Below are 26725 nucleotides of genomic sequence, written 5' to 3'. Positions count from 1 at the left end.
CAGAAGCCATCACCAACTTAGCCATCAACCACAAACACCTAATCATCCTGGGGGACTTCAACTGATGGTTTGAAGACAATCATGCCAACTCACAAAACTCACTGATTGAACAACTCACCACCATGAAACTACGACAACTAGTCAAAGGGGCACCACACTCTGCAGGACACACCCTCGATGCAATTTTTGCCAACGAAAAACTCATCACCACGGCACCACCAATACAAATGCTGTGGAGCGACCATCTCATCATCCCATTCGTGATCACTCTGCCTACTCAAGTCTGCATCCAATCCCCGAAACTCTCAACCACCACAAAGAGAAACTGGAAAGAAGTCAAAGAAAGCAACCTATTCGAACAACTGGAATTAACCAAACGCTCAACTACAGAACTAGAGGTAGCTGACCTAGACGGGAAAGCAGAGGTACTACGCAAATGGATTGCAGATACAATAGACAAGATCGCCCCAGAAAAAACGTTCACCCCATCAAAAAAAAGAGCAATGGCTAAATGGTTCACCCCACTATTAAGCACCATGAAAAAAGAAAACAAAAAGATGGAACAGGAATGGAGGAAAGAATACAACCCAAAAACAAAAACACTGTTCCAGAAACAAAAACAAATCTGCGCATACAAGAAGGAAATTCAAAAGGCAAAGAGAAGACATTACGATGACAGAATCATCAACGCTGCCAACACACAAAATGAAATGTTTAGCATCATTAAAGAAATGAGAAACCCACCAGGCTGTGAGAACACCCAACCCCCTCAACTATGCAACGACCTGGCAGACCACTTAAAACTTAAAAAAAAAAAAAATGACATCCAACAAACCATACAAAAGAGACAAACCAACCACAACATACAACCTAATGAACCTAACACGGAACCACAGCACAAACTCCAAAGCTTTCCTGAAATATCAGCAGAGGCATTCGCAATGCTGGTAAAACAAAGCAAGAAAGCTGGATCATCCATGGACCCATGTCCCCCAGACATCTACAAATCAATCCTCGGGCAAGGAACACCAGCAGAACACTACAGAAACCACTCTTAAAAAACACAAGTGGTGACGTAGAAGACCTCTCCAGTTACAGGCCAATCTCCAACATCACCTACCCGGCAAAACTTCTAGAAACCTACATATATAAACTAACCCAAGAACACGTAGAAAAACACACAGAGATCGAGTCGACTACTCCACCCGCCCCTTAGTTACCACCAGGTACCACAGTCGTGTGGAATTCCCGAGATACTGGCAATTAGCACACTGCCTTACTTGTTGACATTGGCAGGTGCACTGGCCACAGGAGTATGAAGGGAGTACAGGTGGGGCTATGAGAGAGCCTGATAGAGGTGGGTGGGGATCAGAGGAGTAAGGTACCTTGAATGTCAGAGGGACCCAGATCAGGACAGGCGCATCGGGGGAAAATACACAAGCCCAACGCCTCAACTCAGGATTGAGATGCCAACTAACCAACTCCACTAACAATTTCACCTCTACATACACCTCTTAAATTCCTAACCAACACAACCAAAACCTACAGCACAACAAACCGCACAAACTTCACTACATTGCAACAACAAAACAAAAAATACACATAGACTCGCACAACAGTACACGACGATTACCGGCCGCAAACACCCCAGGCCCAGCCAACGGACCCACCAGGCTGAGGCCGCCAACAGCACATCACTGCTCTCTTGCACTTTTCCTGCTTCCTCCCACTAAATCAACCTCCCCTCCTTTTTCAGAGCCGCCAGGGGACCACTCCGGTGGTGATAGTGCGCGGTACAAATGTCCTTTAACATTAACATATTCATTTATAATAACCAGTTTTCTGGGAACCTCTGTGACCTGCAGTTATGGAATCATGGGCTGATGCTGCATCAATCACCGAAATGACAATGGTACTACCCATTGAATTTTGCGTGACAGATTCCTGGAACATCAGTCCATCCTGCATTCAAGTTCTCTTTTTGTTCTTTAGCTATACCCTCATTTCTTATTTCTCTTTGCAGTCCCCCTCAGAGGATTTTGCTCTGCATCAAGCAAACTATTACATAATAGGACTACAATTCTGTCTTCTTTTTGTGCCTTGATCAAGTCCTGATCAGGGGTATCAAAACTCTTATGCCACAGGCTGATCAACTGGTCTCTGATTGTTGGAGCTTGTTATTGCAGCCACGTGGATTTTACCAAGTAGGTGCTCAATGGGAAACCACTCCCCCATCGCAGCCCCAATCTTGACTAACGTATCTGCCTTGTCATTCCCTTCCATGTCTTCTGCTGGGGTTTTCAGATGACCTTGTATCTTCCTCCAATTAACGATCATGTCATTTTCTGAAACACCCGTTTCCCTTGAATAATGGGGCGGAAATGTTGTAATGCCCAGACTGGGGTCAAAAGTGCTTTTTCACATTAGCTGAATTTAGTTTCTACCTGTGACAATGCCATATGCAATGGTTTATTTACATTGTGTTTTTAGTACAGGACCGTTGACATACATTGATCTATAAAACCTCAATGAAGAAATCCTGGTTCTTTATTGGATAAGCCAAACATGGGGCTTTCATCAAACAGCCCTTTAACTTGGCTACCGCCTCACTCTGTTCCTTTCAACACCATATGCGGGGTATCCCTTGCTTCAGTAATTTAGTCAAAGGTTGTGTCATTTCTGCATAATCTTCAATGAATTTCCTATTGTAACTTGTCATTCCTAACAAACCTTTTAGGCTTTCATATTGCTGGGATGTTTTAGTTTCTGAATTGACTCCACCTTTTTCTTTTGTGGATTTAACCCATGTTCTGTTACTTCATACCCTAGAAAGGTCACCCTCTTTCTGCACCACTCTGCTTTCTGTAAAGCTACTTTTGCTCTAGCCTTTTGCAACTGACTGATCACGTCACATTTCATTGAAGTGACTTTTTAATTCTTCATTTCTGATTAGCACATCATCCACATAAATCACAGTTCCATTCTCATTTGCATCTGGAAGTGCGTTACTTAGGAATATCCCAGACTCACTTCCACTATTGATATAGCCAAAAGGGGTCCGGGACCTTGCATATTGTAATGGGGTAAAGGAGAAGGCAAATAGATGTTGTACAACTTTAGCAAATGGCACATACCAGTGCCTGCTGTAAGATCCAGAGTGGTAAAAAAATGTTTATTGTTGCGTTTATGGTACAATAAATACCCTGCACAACAGTTTCAACCACATTTACATTATATGCATACCATTCGAAAATATTACAGAAAGATTTCGAAACATGTAAGACAAAGTGCACCATTAAATCGTTTCACAAAACTGATTTCATTACATATATGACAAAATACCTTCTGAAAACAGCATCATAACACAGAAAAACGTAAGTGAAAAAAATCTACCAAGAAACCAGACTAATACAGATTCACACCACGACACTTAAAAGAGCTTCTCCCCGAGTTATCACAACTGATCTTTCTTCAAATATTTGTTTTAATAAATGGACTATAGCTAAAAGCAAATAACTTTTTGTACTGGTCATGAATCTATTCCAGAACAAATCTCCATTCACAATCAAATTCACATGTGCTTTTAAAGTACTTGATTCTATACTGTGCTAATTTAGTGCAATTGATAACTAAGTGAAAACGTGTCTCAGTGCATTGTTCTGTACAAAGTCTACAAGATTTAAGTTGATAGTAAATGTTCAGCTGAGCTCCTATTATTTCAAGCATTGGTAGGCAGTTCAATCTGAATTTCATGTACCACTGACAAGCACATGCAGAAGTTCATTTTTTTCAAATATAGTGTTGTGTTTCCGCTAGGGAAATCAATATCCCATTTATTAACAATTATTTTTAGATCTGACTGATAGCGGTTCCGTTATGTCCATTGATAACATAACATTCTGGCACCTCTTTCCAAAATATTTGATAACATTATTTAGAAAACAAGCTATGCCTGAATCAGCAGTTTCACATATCTTGAGGTATAGTGAAAAAACTGTGTGTGTATGTTATGTTACTTGGCATTTATATAGTGCCTTACGTATCATTGGTATGATCTCAAAGCGCTGGTAGGTTGAACGCCCTCGGGAACCGCAGTTCAGTCAGTAGAGAGTGAGAGAGTGTGGTATGGTGCGTGGGCGCACCGGATATGGGTGCAGCTGGTGTGGTTGTTGCATGAAAGCTGCTTCTTAGTGGTAGGTGTGGTGCTGAGGAAATCAGTTGGATGTGTTCAGTCTGGAGGGTTGACACACAGACTGAGTTCTGGCTGAGTTAGGCCTGAAGAGATGCTTAAGCTAGCCGGAATGTTCTCAGCTAGCTGCATTTTATTAGGATGATGTGGAGTTTGTGGGTTTGTGGCGTCAACAGGCTCTCTCGAGGCCCCGCCTCTGAGGAAGACGACGACGCCATCGGCACCCAGGCTGTCAAGAGACGCGCTCGGGGCTCCGCCCTCGAGGCCTGTGTCCAAGCTGTCGGCGCCGCGCTCAACACCGATTCCGTCGACGCCTTTCGAGGCGGCCTTGTCAGAGGTACCCCGTGGCACGGTGGCACCCCCCAGAAAGGCGCTGGCCAAGGCTAAACATGTCTTTGTCCCTTTTTCGGTTCCCTCTTTCCAGCCTCTGGATAATATTTCTGAGGTGGATGAGGGGTCTGAGGAAGGTGTGGTTCCTGCAGAGGTCCCTGATGACATTGTTTCTGGTCATGGCCAGCTTGAGGACCTGCGCCAGTCATTGTATGACGCCAGTGGGCTCGACACCTCTCTGGAGTTGGAATTTGGTAGGCCTGAGCCTGGCACGCATGCAAACTCCTCTTATTGGTGCCTGATGTTGAGGGTCACGGATTACCTGGGGTGGTCTGCCCCCCCTGGGGATTTTCAGCAGGATGACCTGACTGATATCCTGGACCATGGTCCACCAACTGACCCGGTGCTGCCATTCCATATGGCCTTGCATAGAAGGGTGGCTGCGGCTTGGACTTCTCCGGAGTGTCTCCCGGCAGTGAGCAAGTCCTTGCCGAAGAAATATCGCCCAGCCAGTGGCGACCCCTGCTACTTGACCACGCACCCCACTCCGGAAAGTTTGGTGGTGCAGGCGGCTACGGCCCCCGCAAAGCAGGCGTCGTACCCTACCATCCCTCCTGATAGGGACGACAAACGTTTTGACGGCTGGGCGAAGAAGGTATTTTCTTCTGAGGGTATGGCACTTCAGGCTGCCAACTCCGTTTGTGCCTTGTCTCGTTTCACGCACACTCTGTGGCACTGTATTTCCCTAGCGGCTGATCAGATTACCGAAGGGGAGGAACGGGATGGTTTCCTTGCTATCATGCAGGATGGCAAGGATGCCATGTGTGAATCCGTTCAGTCGGGTCTGGACTTGGTTGATTGCATCAGCTGGTCCATGGCGGCGACCACCATAATACGCAGGTTTGCGTGGTTGCGGAAGTCGGGTTTTGCTCCTGATGTGCAGGCCTGCCTCCTCAACATGCCCTTTGATGGTGAATATCTTTTTGGCAGCAAGGCTGATGAGAGTTTTGAGAGGTTGCAGACCAAAGCTGCAGCGAAGTTGTTGGGCGCTGCAGTCTGCCAACCTCTGTCTTTTCGTCCTAGGGGACAGCAATGGAGGGGAGGTTCCTTTCTATTTTACTCGTCCTTTAGTAAATCAAGAGCAGCTGCTAGTCAAAGGGGCAACCGTAGGAGTGCCAAAGGCAGAAAACAAGGTACTCGAGGTGCCAAGGCAGCGCGTGCAGTTGCCTCTTTGCACTCAGGCACTGCCGCAGCCGCTTCAGCTCAGTCATGAGGCCCATGCTTCTCCGGTTGGGGGAAGGCTGGCACAGCATCTGGTAGAATGGCGTGCCATTACTTCAGATGTGTGGGTTCTGGAGATCATAGCCCATGGCTACTGTCTTCCTTTCCGGCAGAGGCCTCATGACAATCCACCAGGGAACCACTCTTTGAAGAGTCCGGATCTGCTCCTTGCGCAGGAAATTCAATCCCTGCTGGAGAAAGGCGCCATAGAACTGGTGCCTATAGCGGAGAGGAACAAGGGATGGTATTCCCCTTACTTTTTGATTTCGAAGAAAGATGGAGGATTGAGACCCATCATGGACTTGCGCGGTTTGAACAAGCTCCTCAGGAAGGACAAGTTCAAGATGGTTACTCTTTCTCAAGTCCTCCAGGCCCTTCAACTTCAGGACTGGTTGGTGTCTCTCTACCTCAAGGATGCTTATTTTCATGTGCGGATCCATCCAAAGCACAAGAAGTATCTGAGGTTTGCGGTTGGCGACTCGCACTTTCAGTTTCGGGTCCTGCCGTTCGGATTGACCTCCACTCCGAGGGTCATCACCAAGCTCATGGTGGTTGTGGCAGCACATCTCAGGAAAGGGGGATTCACGTCTACCCCTACCTGGACGATTGGTTGATCAGGGCGCGCTCTCCCGAGCAAGTCCTGGATCATCTGTCCGTCACTTGCCTCCCTTCACAAGCTGGGCTTCTCCCTCCAATTTAAAGAAGTGCCACTTAACACCAACACAGCGGCTCCAGTACATCGGAGTGGTGTTCGATACATCCCTGGGGCAGTGTTTCCCTCCCCAGGTAAGGGCTCTTCACATTCAGCAGATAGTGCACAAGTTTCAACTCGCCTAGACGCTCCCGGCGTTCGAGTTCTTCAGATTGCTAGGCCTCATGGTGTCCTGCATTCTTCTGGTGCCAGAGGCCAGGTTGTGGATGAGATCTCTGCAATGGGCCCTCAAGTTTCAATGGCGCCAGTTCTGGCAGGTTGTCGGACCCCGTTCAGGTGCCGCCATCGGTTGCCCAGGACCTTCTGTGGTGGGCCGTCGAAGGCAATCTGATGACGGGGGCTCCATTTTGGCTGCCCTGGCCGGAGGTGATGATCATGACGGACGCATCCCTCACTGGATGGGGAGCTCATGCCAACGAGCTGACAGTCAGCGGTCGTTGGTCTCCGTCAGAGTCCAGACTCCATATCAATCTGTTGGAACTGAGGGCCGTCAGGCTTGCCCTGAATGCTTTTCTGCAGACTGTGCGAGGGAAGAATGTCCTGATTCTGACAGACAACACAGTGGCCATGCACTACCTCAACAAAAAGGCGGGGGCAGGGTCACTTCCTCTGTGCAGGGAGGCGATGCAGCTCTGGTTCTTGGCCATCCAGCAGGAAATGTTGATCTCGGCAGTTCATCTGGCCGGAGACGAAAACGAGACGGCGGACGCTCTGAGCAGGCAGAGTGCAATCTCTCACGAGTGGGAGCTGGCTCAGGAGATTCTCCTGGAGATCTTCGCCCTTAGGGGGGACCCCTCAAGTGGATCTCTTTGCCTCTAGTGTCAACCGGAAGTGCGAAAGGTTCTGCTTGCGGGAATTTCCTCCAAGAGGAGCCTTGGGAGACGCGTGTGTGGTGGAGTGGTCCTTCCCACTGCTGTATGCGTTTCCTCCAGTCCCCGTCATCCCGCAAGTGCTGCGGAGGTTATAGAGGTTCGGTTCCCGGATGATCCTCATTGCTCTGGCATTGGCCCGGAGGACGTGGTACCCGGACCTTCTCGACTTGTCCATGTGCCCTCCACGTCGTCTTCCCTACCGAGACGATCTGCTCTCACGGGAGGGGGGGTCAGGTTCTCCATCCAGAGGTCAGATCCCTCAACCTTCACGCTTGGCTTCTGAAAGGTTGAGGTATAAGGACTGGGACCTCCCTGACGACGTGATGGAGGTGTTGCTTTCGGCCAGACGGCCGGCAACAAAGTCCCTGTACCGTTGCCGTTGGAGATAGTTCTGCGACTGGTGCAGGGCTAAGAATGTGGATCCTTATTCATGTGACACTCCTGTGGTTCTGTCTTTTTTGCTTTCTTTGGCCCACAGGGGCTTGCAAGTGGGTACCATTAAAGATTACCTGGCGGCGCTGTCCATATTTAAGTGCTCGTCTGAGGCGTGCTCTTATTTTAAAATCCCTTTAATTTCTCAGTTTCTGAAAGGGCTCACTAATGTGTTCCCATTGTCACCTTTCCAGGAGCCGGGTGGGATTTGAACCTTGTTCTCAAGTTTCTGATGGGTGCTCCATTTGAGCCTTTACATTCTTGTCCTTTGAGACTGTTAACCCTGAAAACTGTGTTTTTAGCTGCGGTCGCTTCCGCTCGCAGAATGAGTGAGTTACAGGCACTGTCTGTTAAGCCAACCTTCACTGTGTTTCATAAGGACAGGGTTATCCTTAGAGTTCGTCCTTTTTTTCTTCCGAAAGTTGTCGGATTTTCATTTGAGCCAGAAGGTCATTCTTCTGGCATTTTATCTTCCTCCACATCCTGGTAAGCAGGAGGAGAGGCTCCATAGGTTGGATCCTGGGAGGGCTTTAAGTTTATACATTTCACGCATGTCCTGGGTCAGAGTGGACGATCAGCTCTTTATTGGTTACGCTGGAAGGCGTTTGGGACAAGCTGTGACTAAGCAGACTTTGTCTAGATGGATTATCTTTGCAATTTCTGAATGTTACCGCCTGGTGGGTACGGACCCTCCAGTAGGCTTACGGGCCCATTCGACTAGGGGTATGGCTGCCTCTACTGCCATGCAGAGGGGTGTTCCTATTCGTAACATCTGTGAAGCAGCCACTTGGGCTTTGGTCCATACTTTTGCATGTCCCTACTCCCTAGATTCTATCCATGGGCAGGATCTGGCCTTTGGCAAGGCGGTCCTTTACTCTGCAATTTGATTGGGCATTCTAAATTTGTATATTTTAAATTTTGTTCCCAACTCCTTACGTTGGTACTGCTTTGGGAGTCTGTCATAGACATGGAATACGTTGGAGGACCCAAACCCCTCAAAGAACAAGTTACTCTCTTACCTGGTAACGTTCTTTCGATGGGATGGTCCGACGCCGTATTCCATATTGCTCTCTCCCTGCCTTCCCCGCTACAGAATTTCTTATGCGATTGCAGCTTACGTTTCCGCAAGGCTTTCTGTGGTCATACTGGCAGAAAATTGGTGCCACACGTTCTGGGGAAAACACTACAACTGAGGCTACGGGCATCGTGTGTCCTACTTATAACATCCGGTGACGTCGGCTCGACGGAGGCCCTCGAGGACAGAGGATCGACGTCATCGACGCAGGACGCAGACGGCGAAAGATTTTCCGAAGCAGCACAACTGTGGTGATTACTGTCATAGATATGGAATACTTCATCGGACCATCCCATCGAAAGAACGTTACCAGGTAAGAGAGTAACCATGACAAAGCAGCCACAGCAGACATGGCAGATGGGAGCTTGCCAGCAAGCTTAACCGTGCAGCATAAGCTAGACAAATTGGAAAAAATAAAGAAAAAAAGTTCCAAATGGTGGGAGGCAATGGCGCTCTAAACGTACTCAGAAGTTCAACACATCCCAAGAGGATTAAAAATTCTAACCATCCCCACATTCGAAGACATAGACCCCAAATTAATAGAGGAGTGGACGCAACACACTAATGAATGTTCCTTTAAAATGATTGAGAACCTTATTAAATATGCCAAAGCAGACAGAATTAAACTCTTAAAGTACATTGAAGAAATTGAAGAACTCTGAAGATGAATGTAAGAAACGTATGTTAAGAGTGGAAGAAAACCTTGAAAGACACCAGGGTGAAATCAGAATCAGAAAACAACAAAAATTCAAAAGAGATCGTTGGGATTATGAACAGGGAAGAATATATACATTCGCCAAATGTTTCGATGCCCCCATTAAACAAAGACTGGAGCAAATTGCCACTAACATTCAATCTCATGTTGTAATGTTGGATGAACCAAGCAGCTCAGAGGTTAGCACCTCAGATACAGATGGGGCCACCTCCAAAAAGGCTCATTTTTTAGAAGAATTCAAATGACTGCATCTAGACAGCAGGATGGAGAAGAGGGGAAAGGGCCAATATGCTGGGCAAGAAAGTGGTGCAGCAGGAAGAACAGGAAAAAGAGGACGAGGCGGGGACGCCAGCACAAACAATGCACCAAACATGATTACACGATCTGGCAACAATCCGAGGGGGAGACCGAGAGGCAGGAAGACTTACAATTAAAGATTTTCAATATATCTTCCAGAACACTCACACAAGAAGAAACCTTGGTACTATCTGTGGGTCTATCCTTTAGCCCCACTTATCTCTGATTATACATAAACGAGGGTGGATCTCTTCAAGTTTCTCAGAGTTGAAATTAACTAAATTTTATGCAACAAAGGTTAATGAAGGAACAAGAAACAGACAAGTCCAGTAGAGAGAGATCCCCTCTCACAGATAAAGACATAATGAGCCTTATGTGTCTTGCCAATATGGAATCACAGAGTCTGAATGGGAGCTGGCGTCTACATTAGACAATGCAACATTGGAAAAAGAATTTGGTATACCTACAGACATTTCCTGCCCTAGCAATTTAAAACCTAAATCAATGTTTTTAATGTCCTAACATCATATGTGGTCCTATTGACACTTTTGAAAGTTTGGTCATGAAAGATTTGAAGAAATTGCCTGTTAGATATCTCCGGCATCCAGAAATCTCAATTGTTTGCAATATAAGGCATTAGAGAATCTAAGAGATGGCCACACCATAGTAATACCTCCCTCAGATAAGGGAGGTCGTATAGTGATCTTGGACAGTGAGAAGTACAACATGGAAGCAAGTAGGCAATTGAGTGTCACCAGCAACTATATAGTGGTAGAGAACAGTGTATTAATGGAAACCAATACATTATACCTGCCCCATATTGCTAAATAGCATTGTTGGTTGGTTGTTTGTTTGTATGATTAATCAAAACAAATTCTTTTTGTAAGAAGGTGATTTGGTCTTGAGTGCTGGGAATCTTTGTGGCATGTTTTGTGTGGTTTTTTTGCAGTGTTACAACCCTCCATACACATGTGTTTATATATATATATATATATATATATATACACCTACATGATTGGAGTGATAACTCCAATCTAATCACAATTATGGAAACATGTTTGGGTATGCAAAGGGCTTCTCTTAGGACTCAACACTCCAAAATGTCTACAATTTTTCTATTTTTAAAAGGCATTCGTTCTATACCATACATTACTATTGGGGTCACCCTTAGCCTAATAAAGTCAAAGAAGGGGACTAGCAAATACGCACAGATAGATTATCTTAATCATGGAGGTGCATATTCTTATTTTTTCTTCTAATCTCCTTTTCCTATGTGCAAATAGGCTCTTGTTGGCAAACAGAAAACCTAAGTAATAAAATGTGGCAGTTTCCTGAATTCTAGTATGGTTTACTCTCCACACATAGCGTTTGTAACCCTTTTGTTAGATATAACTATTATCTTCGGATTAAGTGTTAGCTTGTTCACCTCTAGGTACTTTGCGACTCCGTCCAACGCCCACTATAAACCTGTGGGTTTGAAGTCAAGAAGCAAGTCGTCCGCATATGCAATACAATTCATTCTTAGCTTGCCTCATCTTGAGGGCTGCAAAGTCCACTCTTTACTGCATTTCCATAGGTCTGGCATGTATGAATTGAACAATGTCGGGGAAAACATGCAGCCTTGTCGTACTCCTCTATTTATTGTGATATATCTAGATAGAGCTCCTTCAGCATTCCAGTTTATTTTAACACTATTCTCAAGGTGGAGTAACTGAAGTATATTCAATAGATCATGTTGTAATCCTCACTTCTCCAATTTTCTCCATAATAGACATCGATCTACATTGTCGAATGCAGTTAAAATGTCTAAAACTGCAACATGTATGATCCTCACCGTCTTACCTCCTCCCTGAGCCAGGCACGATGATAGTTTGAAACCAATTCGAACCTTACCCAGTCCCTTTTTGTAGCCCATTTTTAAGGCACTTAGAATTTCCTTTGTGTCAATTTGTTTGGTGATTGCCCTCAAAACGAGTTTGGCAAAGATCTTTGAAGATATGTCTGTTTAAGATATTGGATGATAACACAAACCATCGTTCCTGTCGCCTCTTTAATAACTGGAACTACAATGGCCATCCGCCAAGACAGAGGAAAAGTGCCAGTCTTCACTATATGGGAGAAACGTGGGAATAGAATTTCGGACCATAATGAGAGATTCAGTTTCATAAGATTGTTTATAACCCCATCTGGCCCACACCCCCTATAATCTTTCAGTTTGTTGATAACATATGTGATTAGATCTGTATAAAGATCATACTTCCAAATAAATGTGTATACTATCACTTATGGCGTTTCTACTGTTATCCCAAAATGGAATCTTGTAGAACTCCACCCAATCTTTGTCCAATATAGTTTAGGATTGTTTGTAAATCTGATTGTTCTGTTTGGAATTGACTCTCTCCCAAATCGACTGAGAATTGTACTTTAATAGATCCAAAAAAAAGTTCTTGGTTGATTTAATGTAGCTCAACAGCTTGTGATTTCGTAACTCAGACTTCTACTTATTCTTTAGCACTCAGATCTCCATCTTTTTCAATTGCCAATCTCCCTTTGTTTTATTTACTTGCCTAACATTGTCTAAATAGGTGTTTCATAGCATTTATGCCTTGATCCACCACCAAATATTTTCTTTCTACAAAGTTAGTTTCTTCCAACACACTGACAATTGATTTTTTTTTTGTTTAAGCATTAACAATGTGTTGTGGAATTCCAGAGGTAAGCACCTTACATATGTCTCCCTGGTATCGATAGGATCCCACCAAACCAATATTAACTTGTTTACTTGTTTGTGGTTTCTCCCAAAATGTGACACCCTGGAAGTGCACAGTGCATTTTCTTATTTCCTTATGATCAAACAAGTGCACACACCTAAGATCTTTGGGCGATATGTTGGTGAGTTCTGGTAACAGTGCTAATGGACACAATTCTCGACATATTTAATGGCAATTGTTCTTCATTTGTCATTACTGCTCGCCTCTTATGCTTTTTTCATTCTGCATTCCAGTTCATGTCTCCCTTACTACATTATCACATGTTTTCTTTTTAGTCATTTTCACCCGAAAAAGACTTATCAAATTCTCTCCATCATCATTTGTGCCATTTGAATGTACTCTTTTCACAAAAGCGTCACACACATCAATCACCTCCCCTTTATTGTCATTCCCTCTGTTTGACGGCGCAACTGCCTCTCCCCCGCCCTCTCCAGTAGTCTCAGTTACCTCTTCAATTACTCGATCTTTGTCATCATTCCTTATTGTTGTGCAAAATTACCTTTCCAGCCCTTGTTTTCTATGTGCCTGTTTCTTACATGGGTTGTTTGTTGTTTTTCCCATTCCGTCATCTTTCCCACTTATTAACCTCTTGTCTTGCGTACCTGGAACATCTATGCTCTCATTTCCTTTTTCCTCACTATTCTGACAGTTGTCCTTCATTTGAACTTCATTAATTACAATTGCCTCCAGCATCAGATGCATATTGTGTGAACTGATTAAGAGCGTTTCCTATCCTAGAGGAGTTAAATATTTTTCTCAAGAACGTTCTAGAACCTCTGTCTTTGTGTTTAGTGTTTCCCTTCATGTTGTTTGTGTTTTTTTTACTAGATGCTGCTTTCTTTGCCACCTTAGGAAGTTCTACATCGATCTCCTCTATTATATCTCCTCGTTCTATGGAACTATTTACTTTATCAATTTCTACCTCCAGTTCGTTCGTGGCAAACGAGGCGTTTCTTGTCAATGAGAGATTTCATTTAATTTAAGATGTTTGGGTTCGATCTGACCTACACAACTACAGAATCATACAGTCTAATAAAGGACTGTAGGACCAAATTCAAAGCAATGTGGGGCTGCTATACACTTCAACTGCATTTTTTGATGACATATTACCAACAGCAGAGGCACAGTTAGTCCTCCCGCTCTTAGACTGATTCCGGGAGTAATGAATCTTTGAGCATAGAGTTCTTCACTCAAATTAGTTGAATTAACAAATCAGGCACCATCCATTTCAGCCCTGTATTGATTAAATGGTGAGTCAAATAGTATTGATGACACACTGAGTCAATTGGGGGGTATTGCTAATGCCTGAATTTCGTCTTCCAAGCTTACACATTTGTCCATGAAAGACATGTCTGCGCGCCTTTCTACATCACTCAACACCGGACCGGAAATATCACACCTATCACCATACTCATTTCCATTGGCTAACATTACAGAGTCTGTTATAATATGTCCGGCGGTGAGATCTTGACTAATTGTTTCTCAGTACCTGTGGAAAAAATATTTTATTTTATTGCAATCCTGTTTACGCTTCATATTTTCCCTTTGTATATTTTGCACCACTTAGGTGAACCCCAAATTGTATTGTTTCTTTCTGTGCCTCGCTTGAAAATTCTTCCCTTCCACTTGGACAATGTAACCCCTTGAATTGCAGCAGTTATTTGTTCCTGTGCAGAGCTCACTAAATGGGAGCCCACTTTCACTTTTGTGAGAGATTTAAACTTTTTTCTTCATTTAACAGCAGACTGATGTAGTCGGTGATGTATTACCCTACAGAGCTCAAAGGCTCAAGGTCAGCAGTCAGTCTGTGCAAGTAATCTGACTGGATCTAAAAATAATCATCTGACAGTTTTATTTACTGCTGTAAAAATGTCCTTTATTCTTCAGTTTATAGGTGACACCTGTGTTCAGTGATTTGTTTCCCTACAGAGCTCAAAGGCTCAGGCCCACAGTTGCTCTGTGAAAGTAATGTAATTGGATCTAACGGTGATCAGCTGACAATTCTATTTACTGCTGCTTTTCTCATCAGAGCTCAAAGGCATAAAAGCCTGCAGTCACTCTGTGTAGATTGTTAAAAATGCATTCTGCTCTCTTCCACTTGTTCCCCACAGAGCTTCAATAGCCATAGGCCAGCAGCTAATCAGTTGCTCAAATCAGAGACATTAGCAGATCCGCAAAGTTCACTCTCTTCGCACTATGATGCACGTTTAAAAAAATGCTTCCATACCAGTACAAGGAGTCCTCCGCACACAGCGCCACAGTTCCACTAGTATACTAAAACACTCTAGTCACAGACCCAGCATTGATGAGGCGGTCCCCGGTAAAGTTGTTTTCTTCATTTCATGCAGTCACAGCATCTTCCCTGCTGGATAGGGAACTCCAGGAACACCTCCTCGGGAGGGCTAGTGCCTGCCGCGCCCGCACAAACGGGCCCCAAAAACCACAATGAAGGACAAAATAAGCTGCAGGTTTTAGAGCACAGGTGCGCTGGAGATGGTAGGCGTAGTGCTGACTGAAAGGTATGAACTTGTGCAAGACCCTGATCAATAAATGGGAGAGGACACCTTGAAAAGGGTACTCTTATTTGGTTCTCAAGTCTGCGCACAAGCGCCATTGGGCTTTAGTACACCTAGTATGTGAAGTAATGTGAATGGGCCTAATGATGCCCCTGGATTCCCGATTATTTTTTATTTTATTTTTTTTTTATTTTTGCCAGGGACTCCAGATGAACGTGAACAGCGAGGCACGTTGCGTGAAAGAGGCAGTTGTTTCCAGACAGAAAATAAAGGAAGAAAACAAACTATTTTCTCCAAAAAACCAGCCATAATAAAGGCTTCAGAGCAAAGAGGCGCGTCTCCTCCTTTGCATGGAATAATGTGACAAAGTCGGCGACCAGCATTTGATCAGGAGAAATGTACCCAAATGATTGCCCAGTATCACAAAAATCAAGAATAAGAGTGTCTCTTAGGTAAAGGTGGGGGTACACCTGATTAATCCACACACCAAACAAGAGTCCTGTCCTGAAGAAAAAACAACTGACCAAGAATGTTTGGGGAAAATGTATTGCGGCATGGGGGCCGAAACACTAGTACACAAATTCACGGCTGGTGTGCCTAGTCGTCTTTTTTTCCTCTTTCCGAAAAAGGATATATGAATGTTATCTGTGTTTTTGACTTTGATGAAATATGTCAAAATTATTTTGGTGATATGTGTGTCATAAGTGTTAGTCACATCTTACTAACCCCCAGGCACAAAACATATTTTTTTGCGTGTTGGTGTCTGTTCGAATTAAGTTGTAATGTATATATGTTTTGTGTATAATGGTTGTAAACCATGTATGTTATTCTAAATAAAAACTTTTAATGTAAATGATGAATAAACTTATATTTTGTAATAAGAAAAAATTCTGTTTTGCCAGATGCTGAAAGTGAGTGTAGCAGAAGGTAGTGCAACTACAAATGTATGTGATACCTAGGGAGAGGTAACCACTTTCCACTTATAAATTAGTACTCCCTGTATTTTCCTCATTTGAAACTGGTCCCTCGAAGGGGGGGATGGGGAAGCACCCATATGTGATATATAAGGGAATCCAGGCAGGCCAGGGGTAACATATATTGTCGCACAAATACTGGCTCCCTACCATACCCTTCTGGTAGTGTAGCAACATGTAAATCGGTCAGCCCACAGTCCTAGGCATCTTTGGCAAAAACCTCTTTCAACTCCATAAATATCTTTCTCAACTGACCTCTCTCTTCCTCATTTGTGCAAGCATCCGCAGCTTGGATTTGTTCCTCTACCATTTTAGAAAATTCTGGGAAATCCTCCATAGGATGAATCTCTGTTTTCCTCCTATGCAGGCAAGCACAGAGTTGTGTGGCAGTGTCTGTTTGGAGAGCCACCACCATTAAGTATTTTGGCACACTAACCTTCATCTCAATTTGCTGCATTTCACCTTGTTGTTTTCCTCTTTCAGGTTCACCTGTTTTTAATAGGATGCAATTATCCTAATGACAGCATATCACATATTTTGGTTTGTCAGGGTAAACAGACTGGATCCTGAGGGTTTTTAACTTGATCCTTGCAGCAACCAGGAGTCCGTGGTGAGATTTTAGGGCTGGAGAGATGTAGACCTTGGACTTGAGGCCAAGGATAAATCTTGCAGTCCTATTCTGAATTAATTGAAGTGGACGTAGGGAGGGGTTAGGTAGGGTGAGGAAGAGGCTGTTGGAGTAGTCTAGCCTCTAGAGCACCAGAGCTCTGGAGACTGAGTTTCTGGGGGAAGGCGAGGAAAGGAAGAATGCCTCTGAGGAGGTGAAGCTGAAAGTGTGCCTTCTTGGCAAGGTCTGTGATGTGAGGAGAGGAGAGAAAGGAGTTGAAGATGACACCAAGGATTTTTGCTTCACAGGAGGGTGAGGGTAGGGGGCCCATGGAGGTCGGCCAGAGTGTAGGGGGAAAGGAGGGAATTTGAGTCCCAATGAGGATCTCTGTCTTACTGGCATTAAGGCAGAGATTGATAGCAGTGCAACATGCCTGAATAGCAGGTATGCAAGAGGAAGAGGAGGTAAGCTTAAAGGAGAGTTGAGTGTTGTCTGCATAACACTGGAAGTTAGGAGAGAAGGTAGAGGTCAAATGGGTTATGGGGGCCAGGTAGATGTTGAAAAGCCACGGTGAGAGAATAGAACCCTGAGGGACACCACAGGTAGAGAGTGAGATGGATGAGAGAAAAGGGCTCAGTTGAACCTGGGAAGGTTGTTCACAGGGTAAGGTCAGCCAGTCCAGAGCCAGGTCTGTGATGCCACGGGTATCACAGAGCCGATTTATGAGGGTGGCTTGATTGACCCTATCAAAGGCAGAGGAGAGGTGAGGAAGGATGAGAATGGAAAGAGTTGGAGTTGAGATTAGAGAGCAAGTCTTCACAGGTGTTCAGGAGTGCAGTTTCCGTGCCTCTGACCGCTCTGAAGCCAAGACTGGTGGTCGTGGAGACAACAGGTGGATAAGCTGAGTGACGGCCAGCGTCTCGAAGAGTTTGCTCAGGAAGTGGGTAATGGCGATAGGGTGGTAGTTAGCCGGACAGGAAGGGTCGGCAGAAGGCTTTTTGAGGGGAGGGTACACAGGGCGAGTGCTTGAGGAGTGACGGGAACGATCCAGTGGTAAAGAAGTGATTGCAGAAACCAGCCAAGGCTGGACCAAGGGAGACAATGTTGTCCTTCATAGTTCTGGTGGATTAGGGGAGCACCTGTTTGGATGAAACTTTCATAGAGTGGACTTGTCTAGAAACCTCATCTGGTGATATGGGAGAGAATGAGGAGGGTAGGGGGGAGGGAGGAAAGGGGGGCTATAGGAGGCCTGACAGCAGGCGAGGGAAAAGGGTGTTTAATGAAGTGAGAGGCCAGAGAAGGCAGAGGAGAAATGGAGACTGCAGTAGGATTGGCGAGTTCCTTGCAGATTTTGAAAATGTCTGCCTTGTTGTTAGTGGCCTCAACGATGCAGGCTTTGAGCAGATGGAAAGTCTGTATTCTCTTTGGAGCAAGCAGCAGGCCAGTTTGTCAGAGGATGTGCTTGAAGTCCACCATTTCCGCTCAGCTGCTCTGCGCTTGCATTTCAGAGAGGCCAGGTTGGAGTCCTACCAGGAGTTGCACTTGGAGGCAGGTTTCATGCAGATTCTCATGACAGGGACAAGGATGTCCAGAGTGTTGTAGATGGAGAGTTGAAGGTTAGTAAAGGCTGTGTCAGAGTAAGAATCAATGGCAGGAGTAGGCGGGGGAGTGAAGGTGGTGGCAAAAGCAGCAACTGACACTTGTTTCATGGGTTGCATGATGGAGAAGGAGACTGGCAGTGCGTGTAGTCGCTTAGCCAGGGATCCCAGGAGGTCCAGGTGAGAGGACTAGACAGAATGACCAGACCAGAAGAGGAGTAATGCAAGGGTTGGTGAGGGGGATGTCCGCAGAAATGAGAGCATCAAACGTGTGTCTGACCGAGTGCACCGGACCGGAGGGAAGAATGGAGAGGGAAAGCGAGTCAGAGGTTGCAGAAAAGTCCAGAGGCCGCATCAGGGGAGTCGAGGTGAATAGTGAAGTCTCTGAGGAAGAGAAGCTTGGGGGTGGACACCAGGAGAGAGGAAGTGAGGTCAGCCCACTCTGAGAGGAAAAGGGAGACCTGGCCAGGCGACCTGTAGATGGTGGCCAGAGTCAGAGAGAGGACAGGAGATGCACCATGCCTGCACACGAGGCATTCGAAAGAGGAGTAGTCCTGAGTGGGTATGATAGTGTCATGGCCACAGAGCAGGGACCACAAGCAGCATCACATAAAGGGTCCAGTTGGACCCAGTCCTGGTGCCTTTGGCACCAGGCTCATGAGAAAGTGTGCTCAGCACACTTTTGTTCTGGTGCATGTTATTTCCTCCCCTGCAGGGCCTCCATGTGCATACAGGTCAGGCGTGGCCATAGGAATACATTGGGCTGCACGTGCAGCATCTTCTGGGAGTGGCAGGATGGGGCCACAAGGCAGAGGCAAGAGGCGTGGCTGGGACCAGGCTATTTAAGGCTGCCCCGCATGCAAGCGCTTCACGCTAGTCTGCTTATAGCAGCGTAATGCTCACCGCCGCCTGACGCACATCTTACCTGACTCCAGCAATACCATCGCCTGAAGTGCGTCTTACCTGATTCCAGCAGCCACTGCCGTCAGAGCGCATCCTTACCTGTTCCGGGCTTCCAACACTTACTCAGGAGCTCATCTCAGCCAGCATCCTCGCGGATCCAGCCATCCATCACCTGCCGGCAGATCTTCGGATAGCTGCTTCCCGTCTGACTTCGCCAGCCATCCCTGCAAGAGAAAAGGACAAACCAGGTTAGAAACAACAAACACATTACGCTAAGGTTGCGCGCAACACAATCCTCGCGCATGACCTTAGAACCAAACTTACCATCTATTGGGACATTGTAAACTCCTCAGGCCTCCATTGGGGCTTGCTTTCAGCACTGCGACTCCGCTGGGCCTCTCATCACCTATTGGTGAGGAGGAAAGACATTACAAGGGATACGGACAATAATCACGGAAAAAAGACATTGCAAAAGAATACGGACAATAATCATTGTTGAAGAACACTTGCCTTTGAAGTGGATCACCCATAGCCGGTCTGGGCTGCCACGCACATGGACCAGTGAAGAAACTAGGTCTATCGAAGGTGCCCCTGCCGTTGAGAAGCAGGACGGAGAGCTCACCCTCATAAATAAACAGGTGAGACTATATGGGTAGGTTCATGCTCACCAAATTCTGGGAAGAAGGGTTTGAGGGAAACCACAGCCATATCACAGCATTCTCACGGTCTCTCGTATTCTCGCTGGGGCAGTATCAACAACCAGCGCAGTCCACAACACAGGAACGGGGAAGAAGCCTGACACAGGGGAGCCAGTTCCAGGGAGGGCTGCAACCGTGCCCCAACGTCCCCGCAGAGACCAGGTGAGCGTAACAGATATTAGCAGGGACCCACTCAGGGAATGTCAGGGCCACTCTGTCCCCGTACTGGTTAGGCTTGGGTTTAGAGAGGATCTTGTAGCCCTCAGGGAGGAGAGTGACAAAACATTTGATGGAGCTGGCAGTGAACCACGTCTCAGTGATAGCGAGGAGGTTGAGGTCTTCAGGGAGGTGGCAGATGTCAGCGGAGTGTTTGACGGCAGAGCAAGAGTTGAGGGTAGCTAAATGGAGCAGGTTGCCACTTTTGAAGGTCTTCGAAGGAGGGCTACTATGATAGTAGGTGCCTACTTTTTTTTTTTTTAAACCAACAGCAAATGTAAAAAAACACAGATTCGACTTTCCTAGAAAGAGGGTAAGCCCCCAATGGCTAACACAATTCACCTAGTGCCAGAAAACCAACTGCGATGTGCAGCAGACTGAAAACTTTGCTAATAGGAGTAATAAGGAACAGATAAATAGGGAGCAATAATGGCTATTCCCCTTGCCCGCACCTACCTTACCTTATCAGTCGCTGTTGGTTGATGGCTGCACTGCATGCTCCCACGAACACCGGCAAACACCAACTGGAGCTGCTTCTGTAGGAGCTGCCGTTTGCCTCAGGGCCCTTAGCTGGAGGGGCTGCTACGAACAGTGGTCTGCCCTGTATTCATGGATCAAGTGGGGCACAAAGCTCCAATCAAAGCGCTGGGCTGGAGAGAGGAGGCGGCAGCGTGGAGGGATGAGGGAGAGTCGCAGGGGAGCATAGAAAAAAAGGTTGCAAGACACAGAGAAACAGAAAAGAATTCAGAACACGAAAGATTGAAAGAAGGAACTCCAAGCGCGTGGCTGTGCAAGCGGGCACCTTACCTCACGGCAGGATGGAGAAAGTGATTTGTTTGATGGCAAGCATAGGGGAACACATTTTGCCAAAAGTGAGAATATAAATATAACACAAGATAGGAGACTTAAAAAACCAACATCACTGAAAGAAAAATATCTTGAGATGCACAAATTAGTGTTTCAGGGACGTACGTGGATTACGGCCTTGATGCTAAGTATTTTGGGAACCTTCATTGCCAACTGGCCACTGCAATTTTGCGATGCAGTCTGCTATTTTTAGGAGGACTCATGGATGAAAATATTTTTCTTAGTTACTTGATTTGTATGTTTCTTTAAAAAGTGTTATTACCAGTACTCCAGATAAGATTTGAAGTTGGAAGTAAAATTATTTGTTAGTGAGTAAAACTGTATGTCCCATTGCAAATGGGAGTATGTCATAAGTTAGTAAAAATTATTGAATTGTTAAATAAAAGTCTACTAAATATATCTGTACATAGTTATTAATGCACATTCAAAAATAGATGTTTACCTTTTCAGATCAGGCATTAATAGTTTCTTCCTGTGGCACTACTTGTGTGACTGAACGCAGGGGGAGGTCACCTTTATGTGTGTTTATTATTTATTGTGTTGGAAGTATTTTTACTCCCAATTTTAATTTTTGTGGAGTATTTGTCTATTTTTAGGGAGTAAAAGTGACTGATTCACCCCTTATCTGTAGGCCTGGTTTCTAAGATCCAGTGTGGCGGGAAGGATTCAAAGCAGTTTTATCAGGGGATGACCACTTCCTGGAAAAATATTGTAAAGTGCTGAAACTAGTTTTTAAGTAACCCATTATTTTTTTCTTTTTGTATCAGGGCTCAAAGAGAATCTTGAGGTCCAATGAAATCATCCTTCCTGCTTGTGGGCTGGCAGAGACAGACTTACAGCTGACATTCTCGCTTCAGGTAAATAAATAATTTACTGCCTGATTTTATCGATGTGTATAGACTGCTCAATTTAAGAAATGTTGGCTGCATAAATACGCCTTTCTAATGCTGTTCTCTACATTGAGTGGAAGACACCATTTTGAGGATTGGAAACCTGAGAGGAAAAAAAAAACAATTGAAATAGTTGGTGCCGGCCAATTCATCCAAAAATCTGATTTGGCTGTGTTTATTTCTTACTTTGAAGTTACCAACGAGCACATGAAACGCATACTTAAATATGCCAGTATCTGGTTTATGACCTCTTTTAAGCAGTTATGGCACTGTTGTGTCAACTACTACTATTTTCCATTTTAATTTCACAGGCAAAACTATCCACATCCCTTGCTTAACTTGCATTAAAGTGAAGCATGAATAGAATACATGTTAATTCTTTGCTCCTCTGTCATCCCTGACTAGACCAGTCATGTGCCCTGCCCAGCACAGCCAATGGACAGGGTTCCATAGGTTTCAAATCTACTGACTAGATGGACTTACACTGAATAGGTGTAACAAAACTCCTGTTGGGCACTGTTGGCTGATGGGCTGACCGACCTAGATGCTGTGAAATCCCCTAAGCTACAGGTTGGGGGACACATAGGAGCTATATAGGGTATTCCCTCAGCGGTCACCCTGCAACCCCCATGCAGAGCAGGCGCTAGCCACATGACCCTTTGCATGCATGGCCCCCCTGCGCTCCCTGCCACAAAAATAAAAGGACAATTTAAAAGCCCCTCTGCAGATGTATAGACCGCTTCCTGCCCCTCCATTACAATGCATTGAAAAATAGTGGGAAAGTTGCAGTCCAAGAGTAGGCATTAATCCCAATAAACTGTCCTATAAGACAACAGCAGCCACAATGCACTGTTCCTATATTGATTAACATTGTCTGCCTGGGGAAAGCTGAAGGAGAACAGCACCAACCGCCGGCCCTCAGCTGCCTGCTTTACTTATGTAAGCTTTTTTCACCCAGGAAAGCACAGCTCCAGCATCCCAACACCTGGAATACCTGAGTCCCACCAGTCACCAAGTAGAGACCTTGGAAGCTCTTATGTGAATATCCGTAACTCAAGAACAGCCCAGGAGGAGAGATTGACACATTGTGAAAAGCCCCAAAGCACAGGCCAGGGTGTTGCTTGTCTGAACCATGAGAGAAGCAAGTAAACCTTAAGAGAATGCTCACGAAGGAGCAGAGTGGAACGAGGCCGGGTAGACTGGGGCAGCAACTGGTGGTGTTGGTAGAAGGGGGAGGTGCTAGAGGATGTGAAAGAGCTGTAGCTGAGACCGACCAGTGCCCCATACAAGTGGGGAGAGGATTCGTAGTGCAGTGAGGGGTTGACAGAAGGGTCAATCACGCAGGAAGCTAGTTGGAGGGACCCAGGTGGTTCACTGTGTGGAGGTGGTTCACTGTGTGGACTGGTCAGTGAAGAAGTCGGGAGTGTTTCATAAATGGTGCTAGTACTCGGAGTAGTCGGAAGGGGACTTGAGAGAGGGTGAAGGAGGTGAATAACAGAGGTTGTTGGATGTAGTGTACTGGAGACAGACGTTGCCTAGTTAAAGGAGGAAGTTAGAGGTTGTAGAAAGAAGAGTAGCAGAAGGGATTTCACGAAGAGGTTGGGGAGTTGAAGGAGAAGGTTGCTGTGTTGGAGGAGGCTGGGACAGTTGAGCAGTAGGTATGGAAGTTTTTGAAAGGATTGTGAAATTGAGAGGTTGTTGGAAAATGTAAAGCTGGAAATACCACTGATGGAGGCTAAAGAACAGCATGGGGGAGACAATGGAGGCAAGGAAGGAGAACAAAACAGGACCAGGAGGCAAGGGGTATTAAGGAAGTGGAAGTTAGATGTGAAATTATGAAGTGTTGGAGGAAAGCTGTGGAGGAAGATGGAAGGATGTGTTAGATGCATAAGAGAGTATTATCTGTGGAGGAGTGTGACTGTATCCTGGGGAACAGCTGATCATGGAGAATCAGTGATTTAGCACTGAGAAAAAAAGGTGCCAGGAAGGCTACCAAAGTAGGAGTGGTGATTGGGCTAGCCTAGACCTCGATAATTCCCTGACATTCCACCTGAAGAACTCACACCTCTCTCAATTACTAGTCAACGACCTCAGAAGCACCTAGGTGACGAGAATCAGGAACATTTCCTATGAGGGAACGTGTCTCTAAGCAAGCCTGCAACAGAAAAAGGGGGCTTTGGGATCGCCAATAAGCCCCCACCTAGGTCTAGTATTGAGTGTTAGACAGGAGTCAACAGAATTTAGCGGAACTCTTAGGACCATCTGGAACTTTGTTGTACATCATCCCTTTGTTATGGTGTTTGGAAGCCCAAGGGTTATTGAAGGACACTTTTTGGGTTGATGAAAAACCCACAGAAAAGGCCATTGGGAAAGCCATACCAACCAAGCATTTAAATCTAGCAGCAATCCAATGTTCTTGCATCCCTGTCCCAGGATCCAGTATGAAACAATCTATTTTATTATTTTTGCCAAACATAGTTATTTTCCCTGATGAATCATTTAAAAGACCTTTCCTAAACAGCAAACATTTGCTCCAACGTAGGGGGAACTACACTTATCTTGTGCCAGGATGGTCACTGGCATCACAGAATTGACACACTAGGTTTCTCATTTAAATAATTTTTTGGGGGACACGATACACCATTTGACAAAAATAATGAAAGGGTTTGTTTCATCCTGAGCCTAAAATATCAAGCACAGCATATTACACATTTTTAATGTAAAATCAAGTTAGCACAGATGCGTCAAATTAGAGTATACAAATGAAATTAGCTTCTCTTCAGAAAGAGCAGGCAACCCTCCCTCCTTAATGTAATCAGGTGTTTGAAAACCACTCCTCTGACAAGGCACGTGTGGGATTAGAGGGGAATATAATGGGATAACCATTGAAGTGGGAGGGATGGTGTTAGGCAGAAACCTGTGCAGTTCCCTCTGGGACCACTGCAAAAGATTTAAGACTACAGGTGTTTGGCAGTAAACCCACTTGGTAGCAGTCTGTACCACACAGATTCACTTGGTAGCTGTGGCTGAGCAGTCAGACTTCCCTCAAGAAGAGTTAGGCAGTATACAGAGTATTCACAATAGGTCAAAAGAACACAGTAGAACAAGCAAACACTGACCAGAGCTTGGTGTAAAAGAGATATAAGCATTTATTTAAAACCACATCTAATAAAACACACTGGCACTAATATCAGGCAGTTCAATAACACGGTCACTAAAAGATATACACTCCCTTAAAAGAATATTAGACAAGTCTTAAGTAAAGCCCCACTTATTTTCAGACAGCGGTGAGCGCTTAACGCAGATGGCACTCTGATAATTCGGTTTAAAAGGGAGAGAAAGGCAGAGTATAAATTGAAACAGATCCCAACACTTTCACAAGAACACAGCAAGAGAGGAAGGCAAAATCAAACCGTGAAGTTAGAGTTCAGAAAGCCGGATCCACTTTAAGAGGATCAGAATGAAATGTGTCCAAGGTCACACGGTTGAAAAGTGCACAAAAAGTCTCAAAGGTTCAGAAAGAGTTGGACCAAAAGAAAGGGACCAGTTAGATGGTCAAGGCGGCCAGCCCAGTCCAGAAGGTTAAGGGATTATTATTACCTTGTAGCAATCTTTAGAAAGGGAGGCCTGGCGGACACGGTACCTTTTAAAGTGGTGAGAATACTCCAGCAGGGGCAGTTGTTCCTGGCAGCGGGTGCAAGTCGGTGCTTCGTCCGGAGGAAGAGAGGATCTCGTCGGGGAGGAAAGCAGGAGTCCATTGCACTGCCAGGGAAGAAACCAGCCGTGGAGTTCTCGATTAAAAGGAGCGGTCCTTTTGTTCGCGGTCCAGTGGTAAGTGGCTATCCGGTTGCCGGGGTGCTTGGCATGGGCAATTCGACCACAAGACGTCCTGGGATGCGAGAAAAAGAAGGTAAACCGGTTGTGCCCACCAGTCAGGGGAAGAAGACTCTCCAGCCGGGAGATCTTCTCTGTCGTCGGGAAGTGGTGAGTCGGTTCTGCAGGGCTCCACCGGTGGTGTCGTCGTAGCAGTTCGGCTCAGCTTCTCCCTCGTCGGATTCTCAGGTCCTGTGGCGACTTCTGAAGTTCCAGTCCCAAAAGCCCTGCTTTTATGAAGCACACCCCCATTCACTCAGCCTAGCTGTCAATCAACCATGCTAAGTGGTGAGCCGGCCGGGCCAATCACACAAGAGTGCGACTTGAGTTACCAAGGTAACTCAGTCCAGGGTGCCTAAACCCCCTCCCGCACTCCCTGTGGTACCCAGACAGAGTGGCACCACTTTTGGAGGCTTCTGTGGAGAAGCCCGCCATAAAGTGGAACAAAGGGCTCGACTTGGGTTGGAGTCACAGAAGAGAACACAAACGCCATTTTAGAATCGAGTCCTGGCAAAAAATACCAATCGGCGAATTAATATTAAATAAATAAACCGGCGGTATGTTCGAGGCTATGAGAATTAAATAATTAAAGTTGGTAGCCTCGAACAATGGGAAAATCCCATAGAGCTATATTCGCGGTCGAATATAAAAAGTAGTGTCCACTGCCACCAGCCAAAACTCGATCAGTGGGGACGGAGACGTGCCCCTTCGACTAACGGACCCCGGGGCAATCGATTTGCCCCGACCAGTACGTCCACAATACGTTGGTTTGTACTGGTTTCTGTTCATAACTTGGGACTAGTAAAGCCAATGGTGACTTTACATGCCCTGGGAGACAGTAGTCAGTCCCAGGGTATGGAGTCTATGGTGGGGTTTCACTGACACCCCTGTGTCACTGCACTGAGGGTG

The 26725-nt window shown here is 45.6% G+C and overlaps 1 protein-coding gene across 5 annotated transcripts in view; it reads left to right on the top strand.

Moving 5' to 3' along the window:
- Window positions 1-26725, top strand: part of PACS1 (phosphofurin acidic cluster sorting protein 1) — a 2791059-nt gene that overhangs the window by 439166 nt on the left and 2325168 nt on the right. For all 5 annotated transcript variants that reach the window (XM_069644890.1, XM_069644889.1, XM_069644887.1 and 2 more), the window contains exon 3: window positions 21821-21910. In XM_069644890.1, the coding sequence (XP_069500991.1) occupies window positions 21821-21910 (90 nt within the window). The remainder of the gene's footprint in view (window positions 1-21820; window positions 21911-26725) is intronic.

Source organism: Ambystoma mexicanum, chromosome 2p (assembly GCF_040938575.1).
Source record: "Ambystoma mexicanum isolate Mex_15411 chromosome 2p, UKY_AmexF1_1, whole genome shotgun sequence".
Lineage (NCBI taxonomy): Eukaryota > Metazoa > Chordata > Amphibia > Caudata > Ambystomatidae > Ambystoma > Ambystoma mexicanum.
This window is presented reverse-complemented; position numbering and strand designations above follow the sequence as displayed.